General features: G+C 43.5%; 1 protein-coding gene across 2 annotated transcripts in view; it reads left to right on the top strand.

Moving 5' to 3' along the window:
- Positions 1-11,069, top strand: part of CARHSP1 (calcium regulated heat stable protein 1) — a 69,964-nt gene extending 58,895 nt beyond the window's left edge. For both annotated transcript variants that reach the window (XM_073542817.1, XM_073542818.1), the window contains exon 4: positions 10,490-11,069. In XM_073542817.1, the coding sequence (XP_073398918.1) occupies positions 10,490-10,652 (163 nt within the window). In that variant the 3' untranslated portion in view covers positions 10,653-11,069. The remainder of the gene's footprint in view (positions 1-10,489) is intronic.
- Positions 11,070-15,284: the final 4,215 nt, after the last annotated feature.

Raw genomic sequence — 15,284 nt, 5'->3', positions numbered from 1 at the left:
TGATGACATGCTTAAATGAGGAGGGAACGATACCAGAAGAGAGAGGTTAAATATTTTAGTTAGGTGAGGAGTGACAGCAGGGGAAAGGGACTGGAGGAGATGTGACAGAAATGGGTCACTGGTGCAAGTGGTTGGGCGAGAAGATGCAAGTAGCCTGCTTACTTCTTCTGTGACTGGTGAAGAAGTCTCATTGACAGTTACTGGAATCGTTTGATCGCAGTGATTGCCTCAAAAGATTGTGCAACAAAATATTAAGTTAAGGGTATCATGATTTCTGTCCAAGCCTATTTCGTGACTTTTATTTTTTTTTTTATTCTGTGGAAGCATGGTTGAAAAGCAATGTCTGACTTTCATTTGTTCATTTTCATAGATTTTTGATTTATTATTACTTTTGTCAGATTCAAGTTATTTCTGTGACCATTGTGGGTTTTTCTTTCATAACGAGGAGTACCAATGATTTAGACCACGTGTGTATACACAACAAGGTACCTAAAACCAGGACGCCTGGATGAATCTAGTGGCGAAATGCGTGTCGGGGTGAGGGGACGCTAGTGGCAGCCATTCCAGGGCTATCACATTATTCTACATTATTCTACATATACAGGTGCCAAACCTGTATGTAAGTACCAGGATAAGAATGAAGTGATTAAACAGAGTCAGCATGGGTTTGTAACTAGTAAGTCATGTCAGACTAACTTAATTTCCTTCTGTGACAGAATCACTGATTGGGTGGATCAGGGAAATGCTGTAGATATAGTATATCTTGACTTCAGCAAAGCATTTGACAAAGTATCTCAAACAATCCTTATTGAAAAAATGGCTAAGTATGCAACGGACAAGGCAGCTGTTAGGTGGATTCATAACTGGCTTAGTGATCGGACCCAAAGAGTGGTCGTAAATGGCTGCACATCCAGTTGAAAGAATGTCTCAAGTGGGGTACCACAGGGCTCTGTCCTGGGCCCTGTATTGTTCAACATCTTTATCAACGATTAAGATGAAGAAATTGAGGGTAAACTGATTAAATTTTCTGATGACAAAGCTAGGAGGGATAGCTAATACTAGAGAAGAGAGAGAGAGGATTCAAAAAGATATAAATAAACTGAAGAAGTGGGCAGCAACTAACAGAATGGTTTTTAAGAGGGAAAAATGCAAAGTACTACATCTGGGCAATAAAAATGAAAAAAGCATATACAGAATGGGAGGAATAGGGATAAGCAACAGCACATGTGAAAACGACTTGGGTATACTAATAGATCACAGACTGAATATGAGTCAACAGTGTGATGCAGCAGTAAGAAAGGCAAATGCAATTCTAGGATGTATTAACAGAAGCATACAGTCTAGATCACGTGAAGTCATTATTGCCCTCTACTCCTCTTTGGTCAGACCTCATCTGGAATACTGTGACCAGTTTTGGGCGCCACATTTTAAGAAAGACATCAACAAACTGGAGCAAGTTCAGAAAAGAGCAACCAGAATGGTGACCGGTCTGCAAACCCTGTCTTATGAGCAAAGGTTGCAGAATTTGAGAATGTTTAGCTTGCAGAAAAGAAGACTGAGAGGAGACTTAATAGCTTTCTACAAATATCTCAAGGGCTGTCACTTTTTGACAGTTAGTGATCAATGAGTGGAACAGGCTGCCACGGGAGGTGGTGAGTTCTCCTTCAATAGACGTCTTCAAACAGAGGCTGGACAGACATCTGTCTGGGATGATTTAGCGAACCCTGCTTTGAGCAGGGGGTTGGACCAGATGACCCAGGAGGCCCCTTCCAACTCTACGATTCTATGATAGCACTATGTATGAACAATAGAGGGGATGTTTGATTTTAATATGGTGGAAACATCTCTGTACTGTATAATTTCCACTTAATTTGGTCTCTACACATAACCTATCCATACCATAGGGATACACGTGTGGAACATATCTTTCCCTATTATATGCTCATTTAAAGTTGTGCTCAAAAGCTTACATACCTCGGCAGAATTTTTGTTTTCTTGGCCTTTTTTCAGAGAATATGAATGATGACACCAAAACTTTTTCTCCACTCATGGTTAGTGGTTGGGTGAAGCCATTTATTGTAAAACTACTGTGTTTTCTCTTTTTAAATCATAATGACAACCCAAGACATCCAAATGACCCTGACCAAAAGTTTACATACCCTATTTCTTAATACCGTGTATTGCCCCCTCTAACATCAATGACAGCTTGAAGTCTTTTGTGGTAGTTGTGGACGAGGTTCTTTATTTTTATATTCTGCTGGGGTATGTAAACTTTTGAGCACAACTGTACATTATTTTCATTTGTTCGTACTTTGGATTTAGGTATCTTGTGCGTGTATGTATGTTTTTATATATATACTAGCTGAAGAGCCCGGCGCTGCCCGGGCATAGTAACTAACTGTGGTTAGTTAAAGCAAATTATAATTATCCTCCATCCCATAGTCCCGTGCCCATATACCCATCATACATATCCACGATCCCGTAGGCCCGTGCCCATATACCCATCATACATATCCTCCATCCCATAGTCGAGTGCCCATATACCCATCACACATCCTCCATCCCATAGTCCCATGCCCATATACCCATCACACATCCTCCATCCCATAGTCCCATGCCCATATACCCATCAAACATATTCGCCATCCCATAGTCGAGTGCCCATATACCCATCACACATCCTTCATCTCATAGTCCCATGCCAATATACCCATCATACATTTCCTCCATCCCATAGTCCAGTGCCCATATACCCATCATACATATCCTCCATCCCATAGTCCCGTGCCCATATACCCATAATACATATCCTCCATCCCATAGTCCCGTGCCCATATACCCATCATACATATCACCATCCCATAGGCCCGTGCCCATATACCCATCATACATATCCACGATCCCGTAGGCCCGTGCCCATATACCCATCATACATATCCTCCATCCCATAGTCGAGTGCCCATATACCCATCACACATCCTCCATCCCATAGTCCCATGCCCATATACCCATCACACATCCTCCATCCCATAGTCCCATGCCCATATACCCATCAAACATATTCGCCATCCCATAGTCGAGTGCCCATATACCCATCACACATCCTTCATCTCATAGTCCCATGCCAATATACCCATCATACATTTCCTCCATCCCATAGTCCAGTGCCCATATACCCATCATACATATCCTCCATCCCATAGTCCCGTGCCCATATACCCATAATACATATCCTCCATCCCATAGTCCCGTGCCCATATACCCATCATACATATCACCATCCCATAGGCCCGTGCCCATATACCCATCATACATATCCTCCATCCCATAGTCGAGTGTCCATACACCCATCATACATATCCTCCACCCCATAGTAGAGTGCCCATATACCCATCACACATCCTCCATCCCATAGTCCCGTGCCCATATACCCATCATACATAGCCTCCATCCCTTAGTCCAGTGCCCATATACCCATCACACATCCTCCATCCCATAGTCCCGTGCCCATATACCCATCATACATATCCGCCATCCCATAGTCCCGTGCCCATATAGCCGTCATACATATCCTCCATCCCATAGTCCCATGCCCATATACCCATCATACATATTTGCCATCCCATAGTCGAGTGCCCATATACCCATCACACATCCTTCATCTCATAGTCCCATGCCCATATACCCATCATACATATTCGCCATCCCATAGTCGAGTGCCCATATACCCATCACACATCCTTCATCTCATAGTCCCATGCCCATATACCCATCATACATATTTGCCATCCCATAGTCGAGTGCCCATATACCCATCACACATCCTCCATCCCATAGTCCCATGCCCATATACCCATCATACATATTCGCCATCCCATAGTTGAGTGCCCATATACCCATCACACACCCTTCATCTCATAGTCAAATGCCCATATACCCATCATACATATCCACGATCCCATAGTCCAGTGCCCATATACCCATCACACATCCTCCATCCCATAGTCAACCATTATGACATCATAATGAGCGGCAGGGCTTGCAACCTATGATGACATCAGCGTCGCAATGGCAACCATTATGACATAATGAGGGGCGGGACTTGATGCACACACACTTTTTCCCCATTATGTAGATAGGGGCAAAATTGTTTGGTGAATTGGAACACGCAGGGTTAAAATTTCGCCTCACAACATAGCCTAGCCTATTACGCTCTCGGGGTCCAGGCGTGTGACTGTGCCTGGACCCCGAGAACGTCATAGGCTATGTTGTGAGGCGAAATTATAACCTCGCGCGTTCCAATTCACCAAACAATTTTGCCCCTATCTACATAATGGGGAAAAAGTGTGTGCATATCAAGCCCCGCCCCTCATTATGATGTCATAATGGTTGCCATGGCGATGCTGATGTCATCATAGGTTGCAAGCCCTGCCGCTCATTATGATGTCATAATGGTTGACTATGGGATGGAGGATGTGTGATGGGTATATGGGCACTGGACTATGGGATGGAGGATATGTATGACTGGTGTATGGGCACGGGACTATGGGATGGAGGATGTGTGATGGGTATATGGGCACGGGACTATGGGATGGCGGATATGTATGATGGGTATATGGGCATGGGACTATGGGATAGAGGATATGTATGATGGGTATATGGGCACGGGCCTATGGGATGGAGGATATGTATGATGGGTATATGGGCACTCGACTATGGGATGGAGGATATGTATGATGGGGTTCCATGACAATTGTGTACAAGATAATTGTGTACGGACAATTGTGTACAGAAAATTGTGTACAGGCCAATTGTGTCCAAGGACAATTGTGTACAAGGACAATTGTGTACAGGGCAATCGCCTTGTACACAATTGCCTTGTACACAATTGGCCTGTACACAATTGTCTGTACACAATAGTCCGTACACAATTATCTTGTACACAATTGTCCTGTCACCGTATGATGGGTATATGGGCATGGGACTATGGGATAGAGGATATGTATGATGGGTATATGGGCACGGGCCTATGGGATGGAGGATATGTGATGGGTATATGGGCACTGGACTATGGGATGGAGGATATGTATGACTGGTGTATGGGAACGGGACTATGGGATGTAGGATGTGTGATGGGTATATGGGCACGGGACTATGGGATGGCGGATATGTATGATGGGTATATGGGCATGGGACTATGGGATAGAGGATATGTATGATGGGTATATGGGCACGGGCCTATGGGATGGAGGATATGTGATGGGTATATGGGCACTCGACTATGGGATGGCGGATATGTATGATGGGTATATGGGCATGGGACTATGGGATGGCGGATATGTATGATGGGTATATGGGACTATGGGATAGAGGATATGTATGATGGGTATATGGGCACGGGCCTATGGGATGGAGGATATGTGATGGGTATATGGGCACGGGACTATGGGATGGAGGATATGTATGATGGGTATATGGGCATGGGACTATGAGATGAAGGATGTGTGATGGGTATATGAGCACTCGACTGGGGTGGCGAATATGTATGATGGGTATATGGGCATGGGACTATGGGATGGAGGATGTGATATGGGCATGGGACTATGGGATGGAGGATGTGTGATGGGTATATGGGCACTGGACTATGGGATGGAGGATATGTATGACGGGTATATGGGCACGGGACTATGGGATGGCGGATATGTATGATGGGTATATGGGCATGGGACTATGGGATAGAGGATATGTATGATGGGTATATGGGCACGGGCCTATGGGATGGAGGATATGTGATGGGTATATGGGCACGGGACTATGGGATGGAGGATATGTATGCTGGGTATATGGGCATGGGACTATGAGATGAAGGATGTGTGATGGGTATATGGGCACTCGACTGGGGTGGCGAATATGTATGATGGGTATATGGGCATGGGACTATGGGATGGAGGATGTGTGATGGGCATATGGGCATGGGACTATGGGATGGAGGATATGTATGATGGGTATATGGGCATGGGACTATGAGATGAAGGATGTGTGATGGGTATATGGGCACTCGACTGGGGTGGCGAATATGTATGATGGGTATATGGGCATGGGACTATGTGATGGAGGATGTGTGATGGGCATATGGGCATGGGACTATGGGATGGAGGATATGTATGATGGGTATATGGGCATGGGACTATGAGATGAAGGATGTGTGATGGGTATATGGGCACTCGACTGGGGTGGCGAATATGTATAATGGGTATATGGGCATGGGACTATGGGATGGAGGATGTGTGATGGGCATATGGGCATGGGACTATGGGATGGAGGATGTGTGATGGGTATATGGGCACTCGACTATGGGATCGTGGATATGTATGATGGGTATATGGGCACGGGACTATGGGATGGAGGATAATTATAATTTGCTATAACTAACCACAGTTAGTTACTATGCCCGGGCAGCGCCGGGCTCTTCATCTAATATATATATGTGTGTATATATATATATATATATATAAATGTGTATATGTATGTATGTGTGTGTGTATATATATATATATATATACACACAGTACAGACCAAAAGTTTGGACACACCTTCTCATTCAAAGAGTTTTCTTTATTTTCATGACTATGAAAATTGTAGATTCACTCTGAAGGCATCAAAACTATGAATTAACACATGTGGAATTATATAATTAAAAAAAAGTGTGAAACAACTGAAAATATGTCTTATATTCTAGGTTCTTCAAAGTAGCCACCTTTTGCTTTGATTACTACTTTGCACACTCTTGGCATTCTCTTGATGAGCTTCAAGAGGTAGTCACCGGAAATAGTCTTCCAACAGTCTTGAAGGAGTTCCCAGAGATGCTTAGCACTTGTTGGCCCTTTTGCCTTCACTCTGCGGTCCACCTCACTCCAAACCATCTCGATTGGGTTCAGGTCTGGTGACTGTGGAGGCCAGGTCATCTGACGTAGCACCCCATCACTCTCTTTCTTGGTCAAATAGCCCTTACACAGCCTGGAGGTGTGTTTGAGGCCATTGTCCTGTTGAAAAATAAATGATGATCCAACTAAACGCAAACAGGATGGAATAGCATGCCGCTGTAAGATGCTGTGGTAGCCATGCTGGTTCAGTATGCCTTCAATTTTGAATAAATCCCCAACAGTGTCACCAGCAAAGCACCCTCACACCATCACACCTCCTCCTCCATGCTTCACAGCGGGAACCAGGCATGTGGAGTCCATCCGTTTTCTGCATCGCACAAAGGCACGGTGGTTGGAACTAAAGATCTCAAATTTGGACTCATCAGACCAAAGCACAGATTTCCACTGGTCTAATGTCCATTCCTTGTGTTCTCTAGCCCAAACAAGTCTCTTCTGCTTGTTGCCTGTCCTTAGCAGTGGTTTCCTAGCAGCTATTTTACCATGAAGGCCTGCTGAACAAAGTCACCTCTTAAGGCCGCTTTCACACTTCAGGCTTTCGGTATCCGGCATGGTGCGGCGAAAAACCGGACTACTGGATCTGGCCGCAAACGCAGACACCGGCGCAATGCAGCAGCAATGAAACAGCACGGGGAAAAAGCCGTATCTGGTCGTAACAGGCGCCGGATACGGCAGTCCGGTTTTTCGCCGCACCATGCCGGATACCGAAAGCCTGAAGTGTGAAAGCGGCCTAACAGTTGTTGTAGAGATGTGTCTGCTGCTAGAACTCTGTGTGGCATTGACCTGGTCTCTAATCTGAGCTGCTGTTAACCCCTTCATGACCAAGCCTATTTTGACCTTAATGACCTGGCCATTTTTTGCAATTCTGACCAGTGTCCCTTTATGAGGTGATAACTCAGGAACGCTTCAACGCATCTTAGCTATTCTGAGATTGTTTTTTCGCGACATATTGGGCTTCATGTTAGTGGTAAATTTAGGTAGATAATTTTTGCGTTTACTTGTGAAAAAATCAGAAATTTGGCGAAAATTTAGAAAATTTTGCAATTTTCAAATTTTGAATTTTTATTCTGTTAAACCAGAGAGTTATGTGACACAAAATTGTTACTAAATAACAGTTCCCACATGTCTACTTCACATCAGCAAAATTTTGGAAACAAAATATTTTTTCTTACGAAGTTATAAGGGTTAAAAGTTGACCAGCGAGTTCTAATTTTTACAACAAAATTTACAAAACCATTTTTTTAGGGACCACCTCACATTTGAAGTCACTTTGAGGGGTCTATATGGCAGAAAATACCCAAAAGTGACACCATTCCAAAAACTGCACCCCTTAAACTACTCAAAACTACATTCAAGAAGATTATTAACCCTTCAGGTGTTTCACAGGAACTAAAGCAACGTGGAAAGAAAAAATGGACATTTTAATTTTTCCAACAAATATTTTATTTTAGCATCAATTTTTTTAATTTCACATGGGTAACAGGATAAAATGGATCCTAAAATTTGTTGGGCAATTTCTCCTGAGTACACCGATACCTCATATGTGGTCATAAACCACTGTTTGGGCGCACGGCAGGGTCCGGAAGGGAAGGAGCACCATTTGACTTTTTGAATGGAAAATTAGCTCCAATCGTTATCGGACACCATGTCGCGTTTGGAGAGCCCCTGTGTACCTAAACATTGGAGCTCCCCCACAAGTGACCCCATTTTGGAAACGACCCCTTATGGAACTTATCTAGATGTGTATTGAGCACTTTGAACAACCAAGTACTTCACAAAAGTTTATAACAGCAGTGAAAATAAAAAAATAATTTTTTCCTCAAAAATGATTTTTTAGCACACTATTTTTAATTTTCACATGGTTAACAGGAAAAATTGGACCACAAAAGTTGTCCAGTTTGTCCTGAGTACGCTGGTACCCCATATGTGGGGGGAACCACTGTTAGGGCACACGGCAGGGCTCAAAAGGGAAGGAGCGCCATTTGAGTTTTGAAATGCAAATTACTTCTAATTGTTAGCGAACACCATGTCGTGTTTGGAGAGCCCCTTTGTACCTAAACATTGGAGCTCCCCCACAAATGACCCCATTTTGGAAACTAGACCCCCAAGGAACTTATCTAGATGTAACGCAGAGCCGTGAAAATAAAAAATAATTTTTTTTCCTCAAAAAAATGATTTTTAGCCAGCAATTTTTTTTTCACAAGGGTAGCTTGTAAATTGGACCCCAAAAGTTGTCCAGTTTGTCCTGAGTACGCTGGTACCCCATATATGGGGGGGAACCATTGTTTGGGCACACGTAAGGGCTCGGAATGGAAGTAGTGACGTTTTGAAATGCAGACTTTGATGGAATGGTCTGCGGTCGTCGTTACGTTTGCAGAGCCCCTGATGTGCCTAAGCAATAGAAACCCCCCACAAGTGACCCCATTTTGGAAACTAGACCCCCCAAGGAACTTATCTAGATGCCTGGTGAGCACTTTGAACCCCCAAGTGCTTCACAGAAGTGTATAACACAGAGACGTGAAAATAAAAAACAAAAAATTTTTTCCACAAAAATAATTTTTTAGCCCCAATTTTTTATTTTCCCAAGGGTACCAGGAGAAATTAAACCCCCAAAGTTGTGCAATTTTTCCTGAGTACGCTGATGCCCCATATGTTGGGGTAAACCACTGTTTGGGCACACGTCAGGGCTTGGAAGGGAGGGAGCACAGTTTGACTTTTTGAACGCAAAATTGGCTGAAATCAATGGTTGCACCATGTCGCGTTTGGAGACCCCCGTGATGTGCCTAAACAGTGGAAACTTCTCAATTCTAACTCCAACCCTAACCCCAACACACCCCTAACCCCAACCCTAATTCTAACTCTTAATTCCAACCCTAACCCTAATTCCAACCCTAACCCAATTTCCAATCCTAACCCTCTTTCCAACCCTAACCCTCTTTCCAACCCTAACCGTAATGGAAAAATAAAAATAATTTCTTTATTTTATTAGTTGATCCTGCTTATGGGGGTGATAAACGGGGGGTTTATTTACTTTTCATTCTATTTTGATCACTGTGAGAGTTTATCACAGTGATCAAAATGAATGAAAGTAAATTGCAGCCGGCGGGCGCTTTTCCAATATGGCGGCGCCCATGGTCCGGGACCGCGGGACGCCGGGTGCCATAGCGGCACTCGGTGAGTACCGGGGGTGGGGGGGGGGAGATCGGAAGGCGGGGGGGCAGATGATGACAGCGGCGGCACATCGCCGCTGTCATTCAGTGGCGGGGGGCAGATCGCCCCCATTAACCGGTGGGGGGGGGTCGGATCGGTGTCACCAGCTTTTGGTCTGTACTGCGTGTGTGTGTGTGTGTATATATATATATATATATATATATATATATATATATATATATAACAATTACCTCCTTTTGAGGCACCATTAATGTGCCATCAGAATGCTGCTTTAATTTGATATTAATCTGTCACTGCAGTTATTAACTAGGAGCAAATTACTGCCAGATATTCAAGGGTATTTTGATTATAGAAACTTTTTTTTCCCACTTTGACAGTATTGAAGGCGAATATGTCCCTGTAGAAGGTGATGAAGTCACTTACAAAGTCTGCACGATTCCTCCAAAGAATGAGAAGAAGCAGGCGGTGGACGTTGTGATCACCCATCTAACTCCGGGAACAAAGCACGAGACGTGGTCTGGACATATCATCTCTTCTTAGATCCAAACCACAACACAGTTTGTTTTCTAACCATTGTTGATCACATACATTGTGTGCTACTGCATAAAGTGATCAGCGATACACATTCCCACCATGGATGCACTGGATTCTATATGTTATGGTTTCTCAACATGCTGCCTTATATCCCACTAATTAGCGTCTGGGGGCAGAACTGTCCGATCTCCGATGCGGTGACCTCCGGTACCGTGCTTTATGGCACATCTCAACCCAGACAGAACGGAGTACCGCTCTCTTGTAGCTTGTCACATTTTTATTTTCTTTTTCCGCTTTTATTTTGTACAAATATGAAGGCTGCACATCCCTGACTTCCGATACTAACATAGGAATATCTAACTCTTTTACAATGTTTTGCCTCCAGTAAATAATTACACTTTATGTAATAAATGTCTACAAATATTTTGAGTTTTTTATTTTCAACTAAATGAAATCTCAATGTCTGTTTTGCACATGTGCCATAGAGATTGGACACTGATAAATAGATTTTTTGGCTCAAGCAATTTTTAGCACAGATTGTGTGTTTCATTTGTACACCAAACCCTTCCTGTCTGGCAAGGAAAAAAAATGAATATAATGTGCATGTGGATACTGCAGTGAAGACAGCCTTTCATTTCTTGGTATTAGCTTTGTAATATAAAAAATATTTGTATTTTTTTGGATTAGTGCATCTTATAATCTGGATGTGGTTTCTTTTGTTTGAGGACAATGCTGACACCGTATCCTTCATGGTCACTAAAACAACTATGCGGCAGTGATGAGCGCAAGTGCCCGTTACTAGAGTTGAGCGAATATCTTGGGTTCCTCGCTGATTCGGTAAGCTAAATCGCTTGCTGAATAAGCTACAGTGGGAATCAGGCTTTCTGGATCCCGCCGGCTGAACAGCTGATCGCTGCTGCAGCTACATGTGTCGCTGCTGTCACTGTCACAGCACATGCATGGAGAGCCTGTGTGTTGGTGCATCTTACAGATGCGCCTTGGCTGGGGGGCAAAAACAATGGTCCCTCTCTAGGCTATTAATATCTGCCCTCAGTCACTAGCTTTCCGTCTCTGGCGGAGAAAATTGTGCGGGAGCGCACTCAATTTTTTTTTCGTGATATTCTTTCATTTAACACCTACAGATCCAAAATTTTACACAAACACACTTAATAAAATTAGTAGTCACTGGCATATATACAGTAAATCATGTTATTTCATGTATCATGTAAATCATGCTTATGTACGGTAGAGCAGGGACCCATCAGGGGGAGGTCACCTTGCCATGGTTGATGGGCTTACATGAATTGGCCAATTTGTGCACTAAGGCTACTTTCACACTTGCATTTTTTTGCGCTGCGTTTTTGCGCATACATGCGCATGCATTTTTTTCCTATACTTAACATGGGTGCGCATAGTCATGCGTTTGTGCGCGCATGCATTTTTTTGTAGTGTGCGCCTGGGCGCACAAAATGCATCCTGTTGCATTTTTTGTGCGTCCGACCTGTCTCAAAAAAATGCATGCGCACGCAATGCACCCAAAACCCATTAACATCTATTGGAGTGCTGACGTGCGCATGCTCATGCGCACGTCAGCGCAAAAAAACGCATGCGTTTTTTTGCAAAAACCATGCGCAAAAAAAACCAAGAAAACGCATTCAAAAAGCATGATGCGTTTTTATGCGTGTTTGCACTGCGCAGGCAGCACAAAAAAACGCAAGTGTGAAAGTAGCCTAAGAACCTTCATTTTCATCTTACTGTAAGTTTAAAAAATTTTTGAGGATTATTATCTAAATTGAATGGCTTTAATGTTTTTCTGTGTTTTTCACATGGCCTAGATTCATGTACATGTGCTGCTGTGTTCTTTTTCTTTCTCTCTCGCTCTATATATATATAGCTCAAAAAAATAAAGGGAGCACTTAAACAACAAAATGTAACTCCAAGTCAGTCACACTTCTGTGAAATGAACACTGATTGTGATTCAATTTCTCCTGCTGTTGTGCAAATGGCATAAACAGTTAGAGATGATAGCAAGGTCTCTAACATCCCTGAGTCTGCTCAGTAAGTTGCATCTGGATGTTCCGTGGAAAAATCGCACGGAATTCGCATTACACTCACATAGCACTCATCCGTTTTTTTCAGTCTGCAAATCGGACTTTTATTTTTCTCGCAAATGGGTATGAGCCCTAAGGCCTCGTTCACACATCCGTAATTTTGATCAGTATCTCATTCGTATTTTTATGCCAAAATCAGGAGTGTCTCCAACACAGACCAGGTATCAGTCTTTCAATTATAGTTTTTCTCTGTAATTTCCACTCCTTGTTTTAGCATACAAACACTGATGCTAAATACTGCCGTGTGAATGAGGCCTAGCACTAGATCGATTACCTCCCTATTCTACCCTGGTGCAGTAAAATGAAAGCTATTGGCCCCCTCCACTTTACACCACCAGGGAGGTTTTAATTACCAGGATATTTACTCTTCCCTATAGAGGCGTGTTGCATAGACTCAAAAACAGTCTATACACTCAGACACAAAATGTATTTGGAGTGATTACAATGGTGGTTCATAGATTGAATTTATTCACAGTCTGAAGTCTTAACTGTAAATCCACAGTATGGAAAGCCCTGTATAAAGAGAGCATTGAACTTTGATTTGTAGTATAGTTAATTCTAAGTCGGTTCTCTTAACAAAAGTGGAAGAAATCTGGAAAATCAGTGACAGAATTGATACTGATCCGAAGGAGCACAGGCGGCTGATTTGTCTTGGCAGATCAGGTCTTGGGGTATGTGGACACGATCAGGAATGGCTCAGGATTTGACGCGGCTGAAATCCGCATCTGAGGTCACTGGCAGGTCACCTGCGTTTTTTCATTGCATGCGTTTTGTCACTTTGAAATAAAGTGAATAGAAAGTTGGCTTCTGGGAACAAAAACAAAGTGATTTCCTGCTTGCAGATATATTGGGGGTATGTTCCCACAGTCTGTGGACGCTGCGTAAACCCGCAGCGGTCAGCTGTTACAGCATAGTGGAAGGGATTTCTTGAAATGCCATCTCCAATGCGTTCAGAGACGCCTCCTGCTTCCCTACGGAGACAGACATGTGGCATGTATTTCCAGACCGCAACATGTCTATGGAGTGGAGACGCTCAGTCGCCGCTGCGTACATTACCCATAGGATTTCATTAGATGCGGTAAAACCGCATTATCTTTATAGTCACGTGTATTATGTGCGGGAACGCAGCTTACTACACATGTGTACTAATTTAAATAATTGTGAATCTTGTGACACAGCCAGAAGTAGATAACACAAGAAGTGTCGGAAAGCACAGAGACCACTCCTCTCCTTTTTAATAAATTAAAAAAAAAAATGATGTGGGGTCCCCTTATATTTTTTAACCAGCCAGAGTGAAGCAGAATACTGGGTCTGGTATTTCAGGCTGGTCAGGATCCAATATCCATGATCCTTACCAGCCTGATAATGCCAGGCCACAGCAGTCTGCTTACCTTGGATGGTTAGCAAAAATAGTGGGATCCCCTTAAAAAAAAAAAAAAAAATAGCGTGGGGTCCCCCTATTTTTGTTAACCGGCCAAGGAAAAAGCAGACAGCTGTGGCCTGGCATTCTCAGGTTGGCGTGGCCCATGGATTTTGGCCCTCACCAGCCTAAAAATAGCAGCCCACAGCTGCCCCACAATTGGTGCATCCAAATATGCACCAATTATGGCACTTTACCCGGCTCTTCCCACTTGCCCTGTAGCGGTGGCAAGTGGAGTTCATATTTGTGGGGTTGGTGTCACCTTTGTATTGTCAGGTGACATCAAGTCCATGCCTTAGTAATGGAGAGGCATCTATAAGACACCCATCCATGACTAATCCTATAGTTATATGGTAAATAAAGACACAGCCAGAAAAAGTCCTTTAATTGAAATAATGACACAGACTCCTTTAATAGAGCTTAATTAAACCGCACTTATTGCATTGCCTATTCCACAGACGCCCTCGCGTCTTGGAAGAGAATTCAATTAAAAAAGCAACATCTGTCCGCCGAGAAGATATACATACTGTCTCATGATGAGTCCAGCACTGCTACATCTGAATGTCAGGCTGAACGGTGGCATTATGCCACCACTCATCCTGACATCCAGACACAGTGCAGCTTGAAGATGATCACCGGAGATGTGTATGGCTGTTCTCGCGGTCAGCTCATCGCAAGAACTGCAGTGGACGCGAATTTCCGGCTGTGGCACAAGGTACACCTTTATTTAAATTAGTTCACGTGTAGTAAGCTGTGTTCCCGTACTTACTACACATATGACTAGAAAGATAATGCAGTTTTACCCCATCTAATTAAATCATATGGGTAATTTACGCTGCGGAGACTGAGTGTCTCCGCAACCTAAATAGACATGCTGTGGTCTGGAAAGACGTGCCGCATGTCCGTTTACGCAGGGAAGATGGAGGCGTCCATGCACGCATAGTGAGCATGGGATTTCTTGAAATCCCATCCACTATGCTGTAACATCTGGATGCTGCGGGTTTGACGCTGCGGAGGTACGCAGCGTCCACTGACAATTGGAACACACCCTTATTGTTTCTACCAACAAAATGAATCAAAAGCTGAAGCACCAAGGCTGACGCACAA

The sequence above is a fragment of the Dendrobates tinctorius genome, unplaced genomic scaffold (genome assembly GCF_039654945.1).
Source record: "Dendrobates tinctorius isolate UK_male_01 unplaced genomic scaffold, ASM3965494v1 ptg000129l, whole genome shotgun sequence".
NCBI classification, from domain to species: Eukaryota; Metazoa; Chordata; class Amphibia; order Anura; family Dendrobatidae; genus Dendrobates; species Dendrobates tinctorius.
This window is presented reverse-complemented; position numbering and strand designations above follow the sequence as displayed.